At 35.9% G+C, this 24629-nt stretch overlaps 1 protein-coding gene across 4 annotated transcripts in view; it reads right to left on the bottom strand.

Annotated features, from left to right (window-relative positions):
* The window catches only part of UNC13C (unc-13 homolog C), a 196599-nt gene that overhangs the window by 38622 nt on the left and 133348 nt on the right, over positions 1 to 24629 (bottom strand). For all 4 annotated transcript variants that reach the window (XM_030497645.1, XM_030497643.1, XM_030497644.1 and 1 more), the window contains 4 exons: positions 16434 to 16519; positions 2512 to 2638; positions 1392 to 1488; positions 805 to 948 (listed from right to left, as the gene is read on the bottom strand). In XM_030497645.1, coding sequence (XP_030353505.1) covers positions 805 to 948; positions 1392 to 1488; positions 2512 to 2638; positions 16434 to 16519 — 454 coding nt within the window. The remainder of the gene's footprint in view (positions 1 to 804; positions 949 to 1391; positions 1489 to 2511; positions 2639 to 16433; positions 16520 to 24629) is intronic.

The following is a 24629-nucleotide window of genomic DNA, read 5'->3' as shown; positions in this document are numbered from 1 at the left end:
TTCTTAGAGGAGTATAATCTTCAACAGCAAAGATACTTTAATTTTAGTCATACTGCTTTTGAGAAGCATTGAGAGCTCTACTCCTTGCGACGTGCTGCATACTTAATGGAACAGTAGCAAGCTCAAAAAGTCCTCTAGAGTGACAATGCACAGATTAAAAATATAATGGAAAAATAAGACCAAGGGAGCACTGTTCAAAGCCTGGCCATATGAGCTTACCTTACAATAATATGTAAATAGTAACTTTGCTTGCAAATGGAAAACTGTTGCAATGGAAGAACAGGAATAAATGTAAATGCAATTTTTTTAAAAGCCATCAGGAACTAATGGAAATCTAAAGCTTGTGAGGAAATGTTACAATCCAAATAGAAATTCTAAAAAACCTGAGTTTACCAAACAGCAGATAAATAAGTACCACTGCCTCAGGGCTTCAACCAAAAACGTTTTATTGCCATACCTTGAATTTTTCTTTCTCTTGCACTAATTAGATCATTGCATTGCATTTCAGTGAATTGCTCCATTAATGGAATTGTAATCAGTGATTAGCAAGAATAATAATTGATTGTATAGCAGAGATAAATATGAAATCCAGAGAAAACAGAACTTCTCAAACTGGTAAATGATTTTGACAAAATAGATGAAAAACAGTCTTATGCCACAGACACCATGACTTTCTAAAGATCCCAGTCAGACATAGAAGAGATTGATTCTAAACAATATTGGAACTACTTAGCTTTTTAAGTACATGGCAACACAATGTCACTCTCTCTGAAGCTTAGTTGGGATGCATTGATTTTAATTTACCTTTGCAAATCTTCTCATTAAACGAGATAGTGTTTCTGGATTAGGACACTCCAGTTTCCTAATAATCTCAAAGCTTTGATTGAGCTGCGTGAAGACATCAACCACAGAACAAGAGAAGAGGGCATGATCTGATGTTTGCTGAAACTAGAAAGAAACATTCAAATGAGTTAATACTTGTTGAGATCAAAATGGTTACTGACTGATTTTCTTACAATTGAAAGTCCTCCTAGAGTCATAAAAAGTAATAAAAAATAAATTAAAAACCAGTCTCATTGATAATACTGAGAAATGTAGCTTTTCATATTTCTATCACTTTAAAACCTCTTAAAAATAAACCCAAAGTTATCTTTAATGACATCAGTATCACATCAGAGTTTAGTGAAACCACAGATTGAAGTCTATAGGGAATTTAGGGAGATGGAATTGAGCAGGAATTTTTCCACAGGGTTATCTTCCAAGAACCATTACTGACTGCGTATCTTTGAGGTGTAACAAAGGATACTGTGGGACCAAACATACTTCTGGTTTTGCAATACCAAATAACCATCTTAATACTTTATTATTTTCTTTAAAAAAGAAAGGCTCACCCCATCCTTTTTGTCTCTTTCTAGTGCTCCATGAAGAAACTCCATTGAGACATCCTCATTTTCATCCAGCCACTGAATGACAAATGGTTCAAACCACCTCAAAATTAAAAACAATTTCGTAAATTAAAGTAAGTACATTTCATAAATATGCTGAGAGATGCTGCACCATGCAGCAGTTTGGCATCTTGTGTCTTCGCATCTGTTCTAGTCGCTAAAAAGTCTATCATCCTTGAAAATTTTTTGTCAGTGAAGACACTGTGGCTACTAAAATGTCTTTCAGGCTTCTGTTTCACCATACTCTAACTGGTCTACCCTAGTGATGTAGAATAAGCAGTAGCCACCAGAGAAATGTGTCCATGTTTTTCAGGGCAACATGTTCTGCACATTATTTTTATTTTAGTGTCTTTTATCAATATTGGTTCTTTGTTAACATTTATTTTTTATTTGTACGTGAAATAGATAAACTTTGCTTTAGCACAACATCAGCTGTGGTTTTTCTTTAGTTTATTTAAAAATTTATTTAAAAATCTTTATTTAAAAATTTCTTTAGTTTATTTAAAAAAAAGTTAATGCAATAACAGGCCCCAAACCATCTCAGCAAATCAGCAGACTGGCAGAAGATTAAGGAATGAGATTAAGGATAACTCATAGAAAAGGACAGGATTGAATGTATTAATTGCAGGAGGAAATATGAAATTGAAAGCAGCTGAATATTAAGCCAGTGCAGTAAGAATACCTTCAGTAGTATATCCCATTAGCATTGTATCTTTAACCAAATTTGCGTGTGAAACAAATGCACGGGCCTATAACTAATACTGCTGCTGTTCCCACATTTCATACCTTCCTCAGGCATTTTCTGGCCAAAATATTTTGTCAACTATGAAGACCTGCAGATACAACAGTGGAATCAAGCATCCTATGAAATAGCTAATTGCACTTCAAATACCCAGACTATTTCATTTGATAGAACAAAGAATTAAAGAGAAGGAAATGCAAAAAGTAAAGAGTTGTCAGTGCTACATGCTTTGAGATCTTGCACAAACTTCAGCATAAATATTTGGCCAAAATAAACCTTGCACCAAGACCAAGCTCATGGGAAACTTCCTTGTACACTACTTACAGAGAGTATTCAGGCACTGCATCCTTGAAAGCAGAGAGTTCTCGCACATATTCATTATAAAACCATTTCACTTTGAAGTGCAAATTCATATAATCTGTGCTTTTGCATAACCACTGCTTTTCATGTTCTGCAATAAAAGAAGTTGAAATAGAAGCATTTAATAGCATTCTAACCGTAAATAACATTCTTGTGCCTCAGCACACTAGTGACATAATTATACAGTACATGTATTTTAAAGCACAATTTATTTCTTTTTAGAGGTAGTAGTACCAACAGTTTCAATCTTCATATTCTGAGAAATCTGAGGTTCTTAGGAAAAACTAAACAAAACAAAGACCAGGCCACAAGTTAGGCTTTTCAGCTCTCTTCACTGTAGTGAGGAAACCCCACAAATTTGCTGACTTCCTGTCAGCAGATTCTTCTTTGTTACAAAATGGTTAAGAAGCTGTGTCAGGTGTCAAGTTAGAAAGGACAACTATGGTTGTGTGGTAGCCAAATGGAGTAACAATTATAAATGCCAGTCCTATACGAGTCTGTGAAAACCTGCATTAGTATATGTGCTGCTTTTATCACATATAATTAAGGAAAAGAAAGAGGGATCTCCACAGGTACCATCTCTCTGAGGAGTCATGTGACTTGCACGTTCATCTTTTCCCAGATCCCTAAAAAGTGACCTAACACAGATGCTCTGTAGGAATGACATTCTTGTGTAAATAGGATGTATTAAGAACTTAACTCTTCCAAAACTTCTTTTGCTCCTTACTTCTGGTTGCATCATAACAGTATTGCACACATTTTTCATATCTATATTTGGATGTGATCCTGATTTTATGTAACAGCAGGAGTATCCCATCCTCAGTCATAGGCACACCCGAATATACTACTTGGTTCTCTGTCAGTGTAAATGCACTGTAAAATACATATTCTGTGTTTTTCAGATCTGACCAGGTACATTAACAGGCAATGTTCAGTTTTATTATTCTGCTAAATCAGTACTCCAGTAATACTGCCATGCCATACAAGAAGCAAGTGTTTCAGAAGCATATTATTATGCAGTGAATTACAAAATTTTGTGGGAATCAGCTTATGAAGTGCCCCTGTGGGCTCTTACTGCCTTTTTAGCATTATGTTAGCATTTTCACCTTGACTGCCCTTTCATCACACTACAGAAAAATCAGTAAATCAGTTTCTGTCTAAATATTGCATTTATTCATGTCCAATTGCTACTTGAGAGTACTACAAATTCCCCCAAGCATAATGCTATTGGTTGCTAGTCTTAAACAAAACCACAGAGAGAAAGATGTATGCCTACTCTCATGGTTCTTACTTTACACAGACCTAAGGAATCATATTTTTATGCTGGTAGGAGCTTTTCCACAATCTATTATTATAGACAGCTAGGTGACAAAATATTTGCTCAATAAAAGGTAGTTCTTAAAACTGAGACCAGTCTTTGACTGAGAACAGTTACCTTATTGCTATCAAATTCACTGCACACCTACTGCTTAAGTCATTATTTAGAAAAATCTGTCTTATATTGCAACCCAAGAGAGTGGAAATTCTGAAATTAATAGCATTTTTGCATTCAAGCATTGCATGAACGGGTTATTAGACTATACAATGCAACTTAAGGAAGTTTGCTGTAAAATCACAAACTAAGCAAATACTTATCTCAATTTTAGAAATGAGCTACTGCCAATGACAGGCAAACTTATCCAGGAGGGTACAACATATGTAATACCATTCATTGATTTTTTTTTTTTTTTTAAGTTAAGATCTAAATTGTCACACGTTAGAAATGAGCACAAAAGTCATCAATGAATAATTGTGTTGGTGTTTGTTTATTTTTTTTAAATCTCCTGGAAGGTTACTTGTAGCTACATAGAAGTGAAACATGCATCCTCAATTCCTAATATTAACTTACAAGAACATCAGAAAATACTTCACATGATCTACAAAGTCATTTTGTACCCACACATACTACCTCTTCAGCTTATATAAACCAAAAAACAGAGAAAAGAGGTGCCCACATGAGTCAGCCCATGGCAATTTTACCTGGATATCAGATGAGTTTATCCATAGTAACCATGAATTTCAGCTAGAACACATAGTAATATCACTGTAGGCATTCTGAATTTAGATTAGGACCCACAGATTGCTTTCTTAATTTCTGAAAAACTTGTGTAAGTTAATGCAGAGACAACACAGGCTATAGGTACGCAGTTTGGAAATCTGTGTCTTTTTTCCTGGAAGGAAAGCTGGCACCATGTTTTCCTATACAGGTACATCCATTTTGGACTTTGTGGAAGATAGATGTAGTATGCACAATATGACTTTTTAGTCCACTATTGCTTTGCAAAATTATTATAATGCTGAGTCAGTCTTGAACTAAACCTGCCAACTGTACGCTGTGCAAATGTGCTCAGCAGAGATTATGATAGAAGCACTAGACCTCTCTCATACCTGACTGTAGATAAACAGAATCTCCAGTATAGCAAATCTAGCATTATTAAACTTTTCTTATATGCTACTTCTATGAAATGTTCCTTGTAATGCAACGTATCCCTATAAGCATCTATTAATCTACTGAGTTTCATAACGAGGACATTTTCAGTTTCTGCTAGTGATAGAGGCAGAATATTCTATATTAGTATCATGAATCAATGAAAAAATATTGATAATATTTCTGTAAAATGTAAAATATGTGAACTGTAATCTGTGCATAAGTGGCACTTCAGGTGTTTTTATCTATCACAACTCCAGAGTATTTTTTTTACAGTATTGATTACGCTGTGATTTTTTTTTACTATATCCTTAGGGGTCACGCTCTAATGCACATATGCTTTCCACAGGTTTGCAGTTATAGACATTGTAACTGCAACTACAATAAAAACTCTTATAAAGAGTTGTTCCATCTCAGTTGTACAAATTGCAGCTACATTAACACCTTTGAGAAGACTTCTGGTAAGCAACAGCGCTGAGGAAAAAATAAAATCACCTGTTCAGGTGCTGTTTGTGTAACCAAGAAACAAGAGATTTTTTAAAAAGACTATTATGTGGAATGCGTTAATATCTGCAAATGTGTTTGGTGTATGATGAAATCAGCCATGGACCTGGTAACGCAGTATCTAGCAAATAATCTAATTGCAGGCAATTGTTCTTTTACAGATACAGGCATAAAGAGACACTCTAGGAAGGACTATAAACCAAGGTACTTTCCCCACAGGCCTGTGACCAAAACAGCAATACTCTGGAATCATGTTTGATTTCTTGCTCAATTTTCAGCAAGTGCTAAAGAAAGCAGAGAAGATTTTCCTAAGGCAGCAAACACAAAGAAACTGCAATACAACTAGTATGCTTTGGTCTGATGTTTTTAGTGTCATAGTATTTTGTCAGTGAAGTCATAATGACATATTAAGCAGAAACATCTACACGACACTAAAGACATAATGCCATTTAAGAAGCTCGAACAGAATCTCATTCACTGCAGAATCTTTTTTCCTTTGTAACCTTTAGGCAATAACATCACTCTGAGTATCCATGTAATTTTTGATATGTATTAGTTGCTAAAAAAGGGTAATCTAACAACCTTCATAAAATATGAGCATTTTAAATATTCAGGCAATCAATTTGGCATTTTGTTCAACTCTCATTTTCCCTCATTGGGATACAAAAGCTAAGAGCAAATTATTTTTTTTCTACAGCAGTTTCCTAGCCACTGTTTATTGTAACAGCATACAGTTAAACTGCTTGGGGGATTCCAATAAGGTGATTTTTAAATAACAAACAATGTTTGTCCAGTTTCCAGGCTTTAAAGATATTTCAGAGATGAATAACTACAACAAGGAGTATTTACATATAGCAGATTCATTATATCACAATCTGTTGGTTTGACTGTTACATACATGCTATTGTACTACAATTTATTAAAATGAAAATGGTTGACACTAAGCATAAGGGAATTGTGTTTCTATTAACTGCAAAATTTGCCATTAAAACTCAGATGCTATTTTCAACCATTCTGCTTTAATGCCATATTATTTTCAATAATTACTTAGCAATCATTAGAGAGACAACCAGCCGCATATTTTGTCTATTTCTTTCAGAACTGTTGTTTCAGAAATCCCACTATTTCCAAACTTTCACTGGTATAATTGGAAAGTATCTGCACAGCACTGAGTATGGCTAGCAGAAGAAGAGCTCTTAAGGAAGTACTATGAGGAATGATATTAAATGAGTATGAGTTGGTATTCCTCTCCGAGTCACTTGGAAACATTACACCAGTAAGATGCACCTATGCTTTGGATAGAAGTAGAAGTAATGTTTTGAGTACTTGATCCCAATGTGATTTCCCTCAAGTGCAGGAGTTGGTTGCTATGCCAACTTTATATATGGGTATTACCCTTATAGTGGTCTAAACTTAATCCCTGTACTGCTGAAATGAACTTGAAAACTTCAACTGAATGTAACATATTGGATCAGGTCACGAATGAAGAAAAATGTAAACTCAAACAAATTTCGTGATCAATTTAGAAAGAAACATTACATTATACTAGATACCTCATCCCAGGGTTCTTGTACTTTGCTAACGGCAGTGGAAGTCACTGGTTATTAACTGAAATAAAGAGCAGGACACAACTAATCGATATTTACGTATAATTTACATTGATTTTGATAATTTGAAACACTACTGGCCTTTATGAAAGGTCTCTTTGTGTCATGAGAAGTAAACTGAAAAACTTCTGTCATTACCTCTTCTTTTGGATTGCACTCACAACTGGCTTACAACTAAACCCCCCTCTACTTCTCGTTTTAAAAATATATTGTGTCCTTCATAAGCAACTTCTACACATTCAATCTTTTCTCTGCATTTACCTGGAAATTTTCAGCAAAATGTCTTTGAACACTTCACAAACATAATGGATTACACCTTGAACATCTCTGTGAGGTGATTAAGCTGTGCTATTACATTATACAAATGGGAAGCTGAGAGATAGGGAGACCAAGAAAATTGATTAAGGGAACATACATAAATTATGAAAGGCAGTCTAGATCTTGTTCAAAGATTTCTTAACCAGAGTCATATTTCCTCACTGAAGAGGGACCAGGGCAGGAAGGCAGACTGTCTCATTCTGAATTTTTTCTGTTAGAAAAAAAATAGATTTACTGTTCTTTTTTCCTCTTCTTGCCTGCAGTGGAAGTGGTCTAATCAATCCTTGACTTAATGCAGTGCAGTTTAAAAGCTGATGTGACATTGCCCTTTATATTCAAGGATGAGCTCTCAAAGTGAGAGACCATTTGCTTAGAGTGCTCTGCTTTGCTTCACATTTCACAGCAGATGCAAGTGAGTTACGGCAACCTGCTTAGCCTCTGAAAAGGCAGAGCTGTACGTTGCTTTCTGGGTGAGGTAAACTGCTTGTGGGAACTTCAGCGGCATCAAACACCAATGTTACATACTATCTAAGCGATGCAATGTGTAAGTATCATGAGGGATGTGTGAACCTGCTACAAACCACCCTATTTTCTACCACAAAACACTGCATTTACCATTTTTACTTATTATGTTATATTGCCTAAATATTTCACATTACTTTAAGCAAATTATCTTTGATATCTTTGTAACATTACTTAGTAGCTTTTTTTCCTCCTTATTGAAAATTTAGCCTATTAGTCTCATCAATTAATTACTACTTCACAGCCAAATACTCCAGAGAACTTCCAGAGAAGTGGATGTATATACCACCAATGGGGCAACTCAAGCTGTAAGATATGCAGCTTGAGTAAGCATAAACTTGCTCCATCTTGTTTGCAACTAAGACAAATGCCTATACAGCAAATAATATCAACCTCAGTATAACATTTACCCTTCAGTACCACATCAGAGTAAAATTTATGTACATGAAAGCTAAACAGATCAATAATATTCAAAGAACAGAGACAAAATTCTGTCTTTGGATATACACGACTACTATTGCTTACAGAAGGAAATAAGCCCTTCCAAGGATTCCAAGGACTGAAATAATCTGAATCGTGCTTTTTTTCTGTTCATGGAATTCTTGCTCCATACGTGAATTGACCACGGAAAGCCTAAGAAATTGCAAGCTATGAATGGAGCAGAAGAAATGGTCCATCCTATCAGATACCAGATCTATGGTGATGATTAAGCCCTGGTTATGAAGAATATTATGGAAATTTCAAATACTTCATACTGAAGTTTCAACATTTATTCAAAGTAATCACATAATCAGAAAGTAATATAAGAGGAAAAGTAATCCTGGTAGAAGAATCCAATTTACATTCACTAGACTTGCATAAACCTCTAATATGTATAAAAATTGCAAAATAAAGAGAATATACATGCTTCTTGGAAGCCACTGCTTCTTGGAAAATGTTATCACATAATTAAATGCTATACTATAATGCTTGAATCTTGGTGGAAAAATAGAATAAAGGTAATAAAGGCAGCCTTAATCACGTTGAGTCTTAACTGCTGAATACTCAGCTGTGCATCTTCAGTGCAATTTTTATGACAGCTTATTTTCATTTAGTTATTGTTTCATTTTTTAAAAAATGTAACTTTCTATGAAGGAAACCTTTAGACTTGATTCTCTGCTCTTTGCCTTGTCACAAGAGTGCAAAGTGAGCATAAAACATTATCAAACAGGCATGGTAGCACTTTATAAGCAATTAGTAGAATGAAGTACCAAGCGGGAAGAATCAAGGAGAAAGATAAATCTGAGTCCGCGCTTTAATAATTACCTGTGGTGTATCTGGCTCTGCCTGTACAGCAGAAGCAAGTGCCAAAACACAGAGGTCTTCTCTAATTGTTACCCAGCAAATTACACTTAAAGCTTATTAAAAGATAATGTGGAAACAAGCTTTTAATGGATTTATCCTATTTCCCTGGGGGTGCTGGAACCAGTATCAAATTTACCTGAGTATCTAGAGGGCAAAAAAATACAGTAGTGATTTTCCGTATGTGGAAAGGTCCTCAAAGTAAAAGACTGAGTCTTCAACATAACAAAACAGAGACTGGGAGAAGAACAGTTGTTTGCTATATGAGGAAAGCTTTTACAAGTTTCTTAGTGTGAAGTTTAAGAATAGACAGCGTTAAAAATAGCATGGAGGTTGCTTGTTATTTCAAATTTTCTTTTACTCAAATGTCTTATTGTAGTTGATAAAGAAAAATACTTTAAGAAAGCTCTCATTGGTTACTGTTTCTAGAAGGAAAGAAGTCCAAACAATAAGTGGACTCACAGGGTGATTATCTCACAGAATTCATGAAGAGGTGCAGCAGCTGGGTTCCACTCCCACTGTATGAGTATCAGCTTCACTCTGACAGAGATAAGGGGAGGAAACCCCTCAAGAAACAGGACAGGGAAATTCAAGCCCTAGCTGCTGGACTACAGGACTGCATTTGAGAATGTCCTGCAGGAGGAAAAGGATGAACCTTTTCTCCAGCCAGCAGATGCAGAACTGCACTAAACAATGCAGACCCTTTAAGTGGCTTTCTGTGGGGAGTGAGTCACAATTTTGCTTGATTTCTTTTTCTTTTTTTCTTTGCCCACCCATAGAATTATTTCAGGCAAAAGACATAACTCTAGTTTTTGTAATATGTGAGTTGCAATGAAGTTGTATTGTCTTACTGGTGAAGAACAGTAAATCAAGGACAAGAAAGAGGCAAATTATTCTTCTGGGTTGATATACCTAATACACTACAGAGGAAGTCTTGACTACCCCTTGGTATAAGCCAGAGTTCTCTTCCTGCTCCTATAGGTGATATACATGCCCTTCAGCTGAACAAAACACTTCTCCCCTTCTTGCATATGCAACTCTTGGTTTGTGGAAAGGACACAATTCGTAATCAATGTAGGATTCATTTAAAGCATCATTTACAGTCTAATAACCTATCTAGCATGGTAGTACTATTATATGATGACCAGCAAAATTATCTTGCATAGAATTAGGAAATATTCAGGAAAAGTTCATACACAAAGGTTTTACAATAATTGACTGCCTGGGCAAGAGCTAATAACAGTATTTCAGAACGAGATTAATAATCAGTCATTAAAAGAAGGTTGAACAGGACCAGAGCTTTCACTATTAAACATACAAGGCAATATACACTGCTACTACTGAGTGACAATTTAAGACTAAATAATGAAGTCAGTCAGTCACTGATGCACTACATTTTTTGTAGTAACCTCTGGCACCATGAATACACCTACAATCAGACATATAAAGCTTTAACTTATTAAGATTAATGTAGACTTGTACTGCAGTATAAACACTCATTAGCACTTATTGTTCTGATTATGGTTCAGTATGTAAAATCAAAGCAAATGGGTTAGGGAATCACCAAAGGATAAAGTGATCATGCCTCCAAGTGCAAGGTCATGGTATACTAGAGATCTCTGAGGTAGTTCCAAGTAAGATGACACACTGACACAGCACAATACGATGCCATGAAGAAATATTAACTTAGCTCCTCAGAACAGTTCTGTCCACTTTATCTGTCTTAATTACTGGGTCTAACTAACTTCAACAAACTAGTGCCATTTAGTATGGCTACAGTGCTTTTTTTTGGCAAGCCTGGGGATCTGTGTTGCACATGATAGGTACTCAAGTGGATTCTCATACTTGGAAAGCTCAGCCCTCCAGTTCATACAGTATGTAGCTGCTGCTCTTATTAACATCATTGTCTGTTATGCTGACCAAAGAACATTTCTAATTCCCCTCTTCCTCCAATCATGTCACATTCAATCTTATTAATTATCTGCCAAAGGGAAGTTCATTATTAACCCCCATTGTAATCTCATTGACTTTGTCTTTACAGTCTCTCTGTATTCCCCATGAGATTATGGATGACCCTTTATACCTCAGGTCTCTGGAAAAATTAGGATGTAACACATATGTTGATGTGGACCTACTGGAGAAAGTCTGGAAGAGGTCACGAAGATGATCAGAGGGCTTGAGCACTTCTCCTAGGAAGACAGGCTGAGAAAGTTGGGCTTGTTCAGCCTGGAAAAGAGAGGCTCCAGGGAGACCTTAGAGCAGCTTCCAGCGCCTGAAGGGGCCAACAAGAAAGCTGGGGAGTATCTTTTTACAATGGCATATAGGGGGAATGGCTTTAAACTAAAAAAAGGTAGATTTTTATTAGATATCAGGAAGACATGCTTCCTTATGAGGGTGGTGAGGCACTGGAAGAGGCTACTCCATCCCTGGAAGTGTTGAAGGCCAGGTTCGACAGGGCTTTGAGCAACCTGTTCCAGTGGAAAGTGTCCCCTGCCCATGGCAGGGGGTTAGAGCTAGATTGTATTTAAGGTCCCTTCCAACCCAAACCATTCTATAATTCTATCGAATGTGTGAATGCAGAATGAGATTCACAAAAATAAGAAATTGTCATGTTTTGATACCGATGCTGCCCTGTTCTCCCTTCCATAACCCCAGCCTCATCCCCTCCCCCCGAACTTCTCAGTAGTCTCCCTCTAAGCCAAGGCTGTATTCTGTCCTAAGAGGAACTTTGTAAAGTTGGAGTGAAAACAGAGTTGAAATCTGCCACCAAATGGCATGACCTTTTTGGTTTTTTTCTTTCTATGCTGTCTCTCTGTGCTCAGTATCAAGTCACAGACCCGCCTCTTCTCTTTCAAATCACTTTATCAGTTTCTGTCATGAAAGAGGATCTGTCAGAGAAACAGGAAGATGATACCTGCTTATGCATTGAAGACAACAACAAACTTAAAAAGCAAACCTACATTAAATGCATAAAATGGTGTAATGATTCTCTTGTTCTCCTATTTTTATAAGGCCTGACACTTCAGAAACAGTTCTGCAGGGTTGAGACTGTCTACTGCTGTATTACACAGCAGCTAATTAATTTCTGGCCTGATCCTGGTCTTGACTTCTGGCCACTACCAGAATTAGATTTCATAACAGCAGCAATTAGAATGTTCTCTTTCTAACAGACTGGATAGCTTTGGACACTTGATCTGACCTATTCAGAAGTTAGTGATATCAAAGATCCAAAAAAAACCCCAGACATTTCTGACGACATAGAATAAAAAAAGATAATTTTGTAATTGCATGTCTGATATCAGCTCATTACTCTCTCATTATCTTTTAACCTTCACATCTTCCTACTTGGAAAGGAAAAGACTTCTTACCTTATGAAGTCAGTAACAAATCACTTGCACTGCTGGTGAAATTCTCTCTCTGTTCTTGTTTGTTTGCACCATAAATACAGAATAATTTGAGGACCAGACAGCACAAAAATATTAACATCTTGTAAGTTCAGATATGCTTGTGTAAACTACACGGCAAACAACAATGTATAATCTATCATGCCAATCACTGTTAAGAAGGGGCCAAATTTAATAAAATCAGTTCTCAAAATACAAATATCTGATACTTTCCCCATGCAAAATCTATGTATGAAAATAACCTGAAACTCCTTAGATCGGAAAAGAATCACAACTTAATCTGTGTACTTAATCTGTTAAAGTTTGCATAAAACTTTTAATACTACACAAAGGCTAGGCATTGCTATTAACTTCATATGGAAGAAAATCTAGAATGAAATGATGAACTCAAATACCAGATTTTAGTACAATTTTGTTTGCAAGGCATGTTAGTTTGTCACGGTGTAAGCCCTGATCTCGGCAGCTATAGAGACCTGAACTGTGCTTTGGGATGTCCTTTCCTCCCTCGTCTCAAAAGCAAGCTGTTTCCCGAGACAGCAGCCACCTACCCTGTCACATACAAATACGCTCCTTTGTATTCATAGAGACATGCAGCCCTTGTCTAGCAAAAGGCCACCGCTGCGGAAGCTGCTGGTCTCTCTTTCCTGTCCATGTCACAGCAGCAGCCTCCCAGCTAGATTGTTCTGAGCAAGAATGAAGTGAGAAGGCAAAGCAGAGGGGTGCAACGATGGCTGGTGCCTGGCTCACTAGGCACCAGATTGTTGAAGCAGAGTGAAGGCAAAGCAGAGGGGTGCAACGATGGCTGGTGCCTGGCTCACTAGGCCTGTTGGCTCCTGTTGCAAAGAAGGTAGGCAGCACTGCTGAAGAGCAGCAATCAGCCAGGTTGGACGGGGCTTTGAACAACCTGTCCTAATGGAAGGTGTCCCTGCCCATGGCAGGGCATTGGAACTAGATGACCTTTAAGGTCCCTTCCAACCCAAACCATTCTACGATTCTCCCCAGCAGCAGCTGCAGCTCCATACATCCCCTGGGCAGGTACAGGAGGCATTCAGCTGTACAGTGAGAGGACATAGCTTGAACAACCATTCTGAGCTGCTCTCAGGAAAAAGGAATGTAAACTGAATGCTCCAGTATTGGTCTTCTGTTAGGGAATGGTGTTATGACATACTCATTTCTTGAACTTAAGCTGATCAGAGTGCTGAATATATTCAAGAATATAAAAGGTGGGAAAAACCAGAAACAGAATCTCGGATGAGTTAATCTTTTATCACATCAGCAATACTTTTGCAAAAAAAAAGTTGGACTATATCATCGTTTCTTGATTGGATACAGAAAGAAATAAACTTCGTAACACAAAAGATGCTGCTTCAGGAGATTAGTACTGAATTGAATCAGGCAAAGATTGCAATCACAGCCTTGGACACTACGTATGAACAGATGGTAGCCTATCCTAATAACTTGGAAGGCAAAACTGGGATAGCAGAATGCAATGCATTTTAATGAATTCCATTAAAACCATGAGGATTGAGTGTGACCATATTTAAGGGCTTGCTCCTAATCTTGTAGAATTTAAATAAAAAAACCTGAACCCAGAAACTTACTGCCATTGACAACTGGAGAATCAAACTTCGTAGAATATCGATGGAAAGAATTAATGATTTAAAAAACAGCAAAGCTGGAGAGAGGAACAGCATGTTGATCTATATTTCGTGACTAGATTTACTGAGGTTCCTGTTTAGGAGTGAAACCATAGAAGGTGAAATTATGTGTATATATAATAATTTATAATTAATTTCTATTTCCTTTAATTATTATGCATACACAGGAACTGTTTCACTACTGATTCCAGGAGTGACTATTGACATACATGGCATTTAGTCTCACCAGTATCCACAGCAACACAGAGAAGAGACCATAAGCAGCGACTGGTTTGGAATAGACATAGAAAGTCAAGTGCCTCCTAAAGAGTCCTCTATATCTCTCTCTGCAAAATTAGGATATTAACATTAACATTTGTTTCAAAGTCCTGATCCAGTCCAACCATCCACACTTCATATACTGTATAATTAGCTCTTCCTTAAGAGCTTCCTTTTCTATCCTTTACAAACATGAAACAAGCTTCATCTGAAGCTGCCTTTTGAGTGATCAGCATGCTCTTACTTTGCAAATAGAGTGAATCATCTTTTGTGAATTATCTTGTTTGAAGTATAGAATGTTTATAGCTCAATGGCTAAACCACTACAAGCACTGGGGTGCTCAGGGATGTCTGTGTGCAGAGTATAATTCTACATTCAAAGGCATCCTAAAGCAAGTAATATAGAAATTAATTTTCAGATATTCCTTTTTTTAATCCTTTATGCCTGCTGAATTGCATCATTGTTTAAATTGAACCTCATACTTATTTTCACCACTGGCAGACTTGCTCTGTTTTTAGTTGCAGGCTTAACTAAAGGCAATGAGTTTTGCTTACTTAAAAGACACAATTAGCAATTTCTGCTTCTCTGATAGTAAGAAAAAAAGAAAAAAATGGCTAGCACTATAAATCCTTTCTAACTGAATTAGAATTTTTATAAAAGGATGAGGAAGAATTCTATTTTGCTTAAAAAAAACAGTGCTTTACATTGTAATTCCTTTCAGTGCACATTGGGGTTGAGCGTGAGATTATAAACTGCACTGATGCTTTACAACTGGTCTCTGATATACTTTTTTTTTTTTTTCTTTTTGGAGAGAAACACTGTAAAGATTGTACACATACAAGATGAACAGAATGGATATATTACATATCTTACAATGCAGAAAACTAGTTTCTGATCAAATTCAGATTTGATCTACTGATTTTCCAGTTCATCTTAGCTATACTCTCTCTGTCTGACGGAAATCAAGATCCTCTTGCATTTCTCTCACATTTAAACTCAAAATCCATTTAATAGGTAAAGAAAATTTGTTCAGCGAATGCCATCATTTATTATTCTGCAAAAATAAATACTAGTTAGGGAGAGTTTGATGAGCTTAGTTTGAAGAGTCATGATTTTATTAATGATCTAAAAGTTTGTGTGAACACATGTGTGTGGGCTGGCAATATTTCTATCATTCATTAAGACTATTTCCTTATTTCCTTCTGTTCAATATTTGTTAAGAAGTTTCATGCAGGTATTTTTACTCAGTTTTCTGCAGTAGCCGTATTTTAATAAGTGGGTTTGAAACCATTATTTGGAGATTATCTGCTATAGAAGAAAAGAAAAAAGTATATTTTACCTATGGTTAACAACAGTACTATCTTAAAGAATAAAAGGAAACTGCATTTGATTATTTTGGAACTAGAATGAATACAACCTGTCTTTTGAACACAAAAAGGTTTAATTATCTGTGTGTGTTTTCTCCAAGTTAGCAATTTTCAGCTAATAAGAAAATATTGAATACCTACAATGCTCTGTAGCAAGCATTTGTTGTTCTTTGGACATCAATGATTTTGTCAGATTTAGGTAATAAGAAATAGCATTTCAAGTTACAGTTCTTTTATCTCCTTCCACAGATAACTCGTATAGTCACAGTGCAATGATTTTCTTCCTTCACAACACTTCTTTTTCACTAACTTATGAAACAACTCAAACAAGTATTCCAGAAAGCTCTTACCACCCACAGAAATCTGATGCCAGGTGTCATTTGCAGTAGAAATCAGCCTCTGTGAACTCTCCAGTGTAATTAATAGTTTGTTCTAATTACCTTCTAGAGCGTATTTCATGTCCTGGGCAAACAGAGTCCACATGATTTCAGCACTGATTTTTCCCATGTTCAGCTCTTGAGGGAACCTGCAATCAATCACATTACATCAGTTCACCTGCTGCTAGAAATTATGCTTACTGCTGCACAGCAGAAAGGCAAACATCTCCACAAAATAATTCCCCTAGTACGCACTTTAAGGTATTTTGTGTTCTGTACAAGTATATGAACCATCCAATCTCCAAATAAAAACTTTCCTTAGTCTAACGTTAGGGGCCCTAAGTAAGTAATTAGTTGAATGTTGTACTAACTCCCTCACATGACATTTTAAATCAAGAAACATCCATCATCTTGCAGGTAACTTCCTCAACTTTGGATAAATCAGATGGCTTATGAAAAAGCTGAAACAGTTGGCTCAGGTGTTTAGCAGTTAGTTTTCCTTAATTCTCTTATTACACTGGAAAATAGTGAAGTTGTCTCTTGCAGCTATATTGGTTTATAGTAGTTGAATCGCATTCAGTGTTTGAAGACTTCCACCTTAAAGTATGGATAAACTGAAGAATAGAAAGATAGAAAAATGCATACTTTCGATTCAAAATTTTAGTTTTAGTATACTGCTTCATGTCATCTTTGAAAAACAGGCCTCTTCAGCTTTTTCTTGCTGTTATCAAGTGTTTTTTTTCACAACTTTTTCATAGAACCCAGCTGCTTCTTATTGTATGCGAAGAAAAAGCTTTAACCTTTCATTTTACCATCCTCACTGTTAGCTAATAGCAGAAGCTGACATTTTCGTGACAGACATATTTAAATATAATGTTTCACACCATATTTAAAGAGAGTTCTTTTTCCTTACTGCAGGTGTAAGACTAAGACTAATGCGAGCAGTTCTCAGGGCACAGAAGCATACCACAGGTGACACAGCTAAAGAGCAGAAAGTACTGCCCAGAACCTTTGAGCGGTAAACCAGTTGTTTATACTACAGCAATGCAGTAAGGCCTATATGAATGCACTGGCAGTTTACCATCGACACATAAAATCATCAAACAGCATATTCATGAGGAAACACTCAGAGCTGTGTGGCTTTTGTCGTGAGTTTACTACACCACTTCATACTAGCAGAGAATTTGATCCAAAGTATTTTGACCTTTTATTGAAGCACTAATAAATTCAGAAAGTATTCTGTAATAATATTTGTAAAAATGTAAGAATTTTTAAAGGTCTTGCCCAAGAAAGAATGAGAATTATGTGCAACTTTAAAGTGGTAGCAATATGACCTAAGTAATGGAGTCTTTCCAGGGAGATGTTTGACCCTGATCATATCTGCAAAGAAAAATTACTTACACAGCTCATTAGCTCTGGCCACTTTCATATGAAGTGATTGCTATCTCAGTCCACTGATATGCTTTCTTTATGCTAATGGCTGCTCAATTACACAACTTTGATTAATTCTGTTAACACGAAGTTAATTGTTGTTCAAAAGGTCAAATGTTAATTTCTTTACCTCCAGTCCAGTCCAACTGCTCTCTCAGCACCAGACTCGAACTTTGAAGCTCTGTGACACATTTAAAAGTTGATCTGATTTTAACACTTTTGCCCATAATGCAGAGCTGGCCATAATGCAAGGCTGGGTCTGATAAAAATGCATTTGTTTGATTAGTGCTATGTTTATGTGTATACATTTTAACTTGGGAGAACACAGGCACACACAAACTGCAATTATCTTTTTCATTATGTTGCTTAAATTACTGTAGTGTGATACGGCATCCTTGATTCATCCCACCTGACTTTAGTTAGGTACCTGAAGTTCACACCAGAGACACCCATTTCTGTGTCCCTCAGAAATATAAGCTCTTAGCAGGAGGTTACTGTGACAAAAATGATCACACAACAGACAGACTGCTGTGTTTTAGTACTTTTCTCATGCAATTAGTTTGCTTCATAGTAGCCATCATACCTGTACGGTGTATTCATCAGAGACTCAAATAATAGAAAATTAATTTGTCTAAAGTAAGTTAGTAATATAATGTGGACAGTTAATCTAATCAGCATTTTCAGCCAGTGAAATTGATTTAACAAGTTAATGAACTAGTACCTAATATGCCTGTAGATCTCACAGTGTTGTGGTATTAGTCATAAAATGCACTTTTCCAAGCATTAGCATCACAGAGCTTACCAGGGTTCAGCTAGACTTTTTTCTATGGAATTTTCCTACAGTTTAACAGTCCTAAATTCCAGATAACTTAATCCTGATTCAGAAAGCAAAACTACTTGCTTATCCCATTATAACTACAGAACTCTGGCTTCAGCACTATCCCATCCCCTTTTCCATACAATGATACCATTGCTTTTCCACTTTTTGCATTTATGAACAATACTCATATCAGAGCTGGTAGTAAGTGTGGGGAAGTGTAATTGGTTATGGATATGGTATGAATCACTCCTACCACAATTTTCCTTAGAAATAGGTAGCTTTATGCACAAGTAGTCACACTTACTTTAATATGGTTACTCATATTTCTAGAATTACTCGTAATAATAACATATAATTTATTATTTGCATTACAGTAGTGGCTTAGAGGCTTATGGTATGTTTAGGAAATTACTATGCAGGAACCTTAAAGTATGTAATAGAAAATCACTGTCTCTCAAAACTCACAGTTTAAAGAGACAAGACAGAGAATGGGGAAGATGACAAAGTAGAATGTCTTGCTCAAGATCCTATGACAGGTGAATGTCAGTCAGCAAGAGAATATGAGCTTTTGAATCTTCCTTCTGAGTCCTCTTCCCACGCAGGACAGGGTTCTAGTTTGCTTAATATGCATACATACATATAAATAGATACACACATATTCTTACATTAATAGAGAAAATGTGAAATACATAATAACAGAAAATTTCAGGTGATCAATTGAAATCTGATATTTATCTCCAAGTATGTGACTCTCAAAAACCAGTCTTCCCCCATTCCCTGCTTGCACATTGCCAGAGACATGCATTTACTATCCTGTCAGACATATCTGACTAAACTGACAGGCTGAATTACCAGCATCATGAGAAATGCTCATTTTTCATGAATGTATACAATAAACAGTAATGTAAACTGCAGAGCAGAACATGATTTTATTATGCTTGTAATTCTTCAATATTAATCTGTTCAGATGGTTTTGCTTCTAAGTATCCTCTTAGTTTTCTAATTCTAATACCTATACACATATAGGTAAAGAAGAAGGAAAAGAGTCTAGGCTTGACATTTGCAGCCACCACTAAAACTGCCTGGAGGACCCTAAAAATAGTATTGTAAAAAGGAAGGCAGTTCCTTATAAATTCCATGTTATATTACATTGCTTCCTGACTTCATGTTATAATGCTAAAATCAGCGCTTGACAACTCTAAGTACAACTTTAAATTTGTACTATAGATAGCTCTGGCACATCTTAAGTTTGGCTCCAAATGTCATAAGCAGCAGTAACGTTTTTTCAATTGTAATATATCTTTCTGGCTAAGAATAATGACAGAAGCAGCTATATAATTCTTTTTATTTATCCTAAAAGTGACTCTCATATAGAATACTTAGACACTGCTCAAGAAAGTCATATGTCACAGTTCACAGCAGTTCACCACTGACTTATCTATATTTGTACCACAACTGAAGGCAAATTCTGACATACGTAAAAATACAAACACAGTTGAAAGCAAGCAAATAGTCCAAGCATTAAAATATAAAGAAGAAATGAGTCCCCAGAAAATGTCTTTTAAATTTTCCAGATTTAAAAATTTCACAGACAAATTCATCACAGACTCAGGTAATTACAATATAGAAGTTCTCTGATTCTCTCACAAGAAAGACAACAATTAGAATGACATGCATGACTGATTCTCCTTTTCTTACTAAGGTTTGATCTAAGAGAAACTTCATCTACAGATGAACAAGCTCAATGAGAAACCATCCCTCACTGAAGGAGGGATTTTTATTATTAAATTCCAAACAAGTTATTACACAGAGCTCAAGGATTTCTTAGCATGATTTATTGCTGTGCACAAGATGTTAATGGGTTCTAAAGCTGGGGCTTGGATTCAAAAGCTAATCCAAATAAAGCCAAAGGGTATGCCAAGCACTCTGGTAAGCTCAAGAAATCAATTTTCCTCATATTGTAAAAAGAGCTGGACTGCATAAGAAACTAGTCAATGGTTAGTCAGAACCAAGTTGGATAGTCTAGGGTTTATTTTTCCAAATTGAAGACTGAGATACCAGCTCTAAGTTGTGCAAGCTGCAGGCAGAAAAAGCCTAAAGTAGTTTTAAAATGCACAGTGACGGAAATAGAAGACAAGGAGCTTACTGAGTGCCATACTTCAGCACAATGTCTCATCTGGTCATTCTGAGAAAGGAGATGGCTAGTATTTCTGCTGTAATAAAGGAACAAAGAATCTAGGTGTATCTTTACGTAAATAAGTGCTGACTCCTATCACACGTCTTACCCTAATGAAAGCAGCATTTCATGTTCCTGGATTTCAGATAAAAGTCTGGGCAAAAAAAGGCAAAGGTATTTCTATTTTTCCTAAATTCTATCTTAACTGTAGTTATGACTAACTGTACTCCAGACATGCAATTACTGGAGCAAATCCCCAATCCCTCAGATCAAACTCTTTGAAAGAAACCCAGGAAAGAAATCTGGGACTTCCTTGTATTTTGTAAAATCTTTTACCCTACTCACAGGAAGGAGATACATTTGAAGGAATACATGAGACACTTATTTGTCAGAAAAGAAGTATGAATCCCAGAATTTCTTCATCATGTTGGAAGAAAGACAGTTTTCAGCATTTGAATGAGTAATAGGTTATATAAAGGCCTTTTCCTTTTGAGATAGTTTGTTCTGAAAGGACAATGGTAGCCATGATCTACTCTTAAAAGCAGAGATGCTGTAACTCTGGAAGCTGTAAAACAGCGCAGAAGGAAGATACCTTCCTTCCAGTCTTCTGTATTATGAGTATCTGCCAAATAGTTATTATTAAGCTCATTATTCTATAATTTGGTTAATCCCTCATCATCATGGTAATGAAGCACAAGTCTCTCAGTCTACACATGCTGTCCTTTTGCGCATTGTTAAGCCTGTGATCTAAGAACTATACATAATGGAAAATTTAGGTTTCTTTCCTGTGCGTGAATCCACACAAGGATTTGCATTTTCTGTTGTCATGGAGCCAATCTTCTTTTTGTTCCCTGTGTTTAAGCATTTCTTAAAATACATGTTTCCATCATTTGTATACTTCAATATAGTGTTTCTGGGCTACACGTATACTCAACTCCAAGCCGTCTCTGAAATTGCTTTCTAAAACTCATGCTAGTTTCTGTACTTATAACAATCAGAGACTGATGGGTATTACACAGCTATCAATTATGGGTATTATGGAATTATCATAGTTATTGTTGCAGTGTTATTGTATGTCAGAACAACAAAGTTTAACACGCAACAGAAGCATACAAAATTTTCCACATGCTGAAGATGAAATGGCAATAGCAGCAGCCGACTTATTAAAGGGAAGGCATAATCAAAGGTAAAAGTCTACAGCACCTATGTAAGTAAGGAATTTTGCATTATTTGTATTTTATCACCTTATTTTTAGGTAAAAAGACTTTTCCTTTGCAGACTATTTCAGAATTTGGTCCCCAAGCAGCAAAATATCAGAGAAATTCCCCAAGCAAATCTCTACATGTTACATTTTCTAACTTTTGTAAAAGCCACACATTTTCACTTTTCTCAGTGAAGAGGACTACCAAGAGAGTATTCTATTAATCATTTTGTTTCCTCTTGCTACAATTATTTCTGTCTCATAGGCCATAATTTTCCCAATTTCTCTGTCATTCTTAGAGCAATACTGTAAAATTTCAGTTTATCCAAAGCATTGCTATTAAAATCACCTTCCTCATTTGCATGACAGTCTCTAATCCTCAACTCGTATGTCAACCATACAATACTATTTGATGGAACTTCTGAATAAACAGAATATACTAGGTTTTAATGGGAAATAAATTAGCCATTAGGTTGTCCATACATGAGAATTTCCCTGTATTTCCCAAAGTACTAAACTGCGTATAAAAGGTATCCACTTATAAATGTCTTCCATTTGTTGATTTTAATTAAGCAAGAATTTAGTGAAAACTGTTAGAACTGGGTAGTCTAACAAAGTGCTATATATAAAACCACAGATCAATGGAAAGAAATTGAACTCAGCTTGAAAGAAAACAAGAGTAGTCAACGTATGAGGCAAACCATAAATAATTCCTGAAAGCATTTATTCTAGATAGTACTGCATGTCTCCAGTTCAATCCTACCATGAAAATTAAAAATGCTTTTTCTGAATTTATGGTGTTAAATATTTAGTTTGCGACTTTTAAGAATACTGAAGTCCCTGAAACTCAGATGCACATTCTCAGAATAGCTTATATTCCTTAAATTTCTATTACAACACCACACATGACTATTCTGAGTATATTAAAGAGAAAGCTTTTTACTTAAGATGTGCAGAGGCACAAAGTTTAGATCTTGATTTCGAAATACACAAGCATATTTCAGTTGACGATTTTGTTCTTGTTGTTCCTTTTAATTGAACAGATATTTTATTTTGATAGCAATTTTTTCTATCACAGTATGTACAATGTGTGTACAAGTGCTGGGAAGTCCTGGATTTGCTTGTGAATCAGGTTCCAATCACATTTTACATTGTTTTAACTAGTAGAATGAGAATTCTACAACTTAAATACCAAACTTCATGATTTTCCTTCAAACTTGTCAATTTTCTTATGTTATATAATAACTGCAGGTTGTTCATAGAACTCCCACTGAATGGTCTGTTATGGTCTTTCAGTTGCTGCAATTTCCTGAGGTAAATCATGTTATGTTTCATCTGGATTTGTAATCAGATACAGTTCAAACTGCTCTATCACAGCATCTTTTTTGCCTCCAAGGTAGATATAAAAGTAGGGTTTCCAAAACTGTTTAAGAAAAAAAATCCTGAGTAATATTATACCATTGTAAAAAATCCTATCAGAATGCTTGAAGCTCTCCTGGGGATCTACAGTAACCTCATTTCTACAACAGGATTCAAATGGATGTAGGTCTGAATGTTCCACTGAGACAGTGCATAGCCATGTAATTCTAATAAGGAGTCACAGTTTTGCAATATTTTTATGCATTCAATTTACATTCTCCTTCCATCCATTTTCTTTTCTGGGATAAGCAAGGGGGAAGAGGCTGTCTGTCATTTCTCTCAACAGTTTTTAGATGCTTCTTTTGTGTTAGGAGAAGCATTTCTTTTAAAAAGATCTATCCAAAGCAACTCTGAACAGTTTTTCAAGTTTTTCCACCCACAGCCTCTTCATCTCTTGCTCCTGATGTCTCCTATTTCTCAAAGACACTTTATTTCCTGTGTTTACCCTTAAAAAATGACAATGAAAATGGGAAAGAAGTCACACACATGAACTCTCTCCCTTAATCTGTCCCAACTCCATCCACTCCTGAACCTCTTTTCACACCTTACACAATCACTCAGTTGTACTTTAGGATAACTCTGAATCCCCTCAGAGGAACTCTGTTCTTGATCTCTTCCTTTCTCCCTCACATTTGCATAACTATATAGCTAGAACAATTTTTAGAATAATTAACCCCAATTACTCTTGTTTCATTTCAGTGAAGAAACTGATAGTTTTTAAGAAGTGTATTTGTTATACAGAGAATTGAGCTTTCACAAACAGAACAACTTCACATTAAGCGGTATAAACAGAGTAAACAGGAAAAAGGTTCTTTCCTCTGTAGGGTAAGAATTTGTCCCTTAGAATTTGTCCTTCTAAACTAACCTTAAAGGTTAGTTTAGAAAATTACTGAACAAAGAGATGTTTATTATCCAGGACTGAAACAGTGCTTCACTAATTCAAAGGAAATGAAGGAATCAGAAGACAATAAAATCTCTTCCAACTTCTAGTTATCACCAGGAGATTTCTTTGATAATTATACTTCGGGTCCATAAAAAGTATGGTACCTTTTATCAACAGACAAGCACATCTTCATGTACAGAGTGTCTTTCAGTATCTACAATATTTTGGCTGAAAGAAAAAGATTTGATCTCGCTCTCGTTCAGACCATTCAATTAAATGCCATTGCAGACACCTCTATTAATTGTTTAGCCATAATACAGAAGTTTCAA

The sequence above is a fragment of the Strigops habroptila genome, chromosome 9 (genome assembly GCF_004027225.2).
Source record: "Strigops habroptila isolate Jane chromosome 9, bStrHab1.2.pri, whole genome shotgun sequence".
Classification (NCBI taxonomy): Eukaryota; Metazoa; Chordata; class Aves; order Psittaciformes; family Psittacidae; genus Strigops; species Strigops habroptila.
Note: the sequence above shows the minus strand (reverse complement) of the source record. Positions and strands in the feature narration are given on the sequence as shown.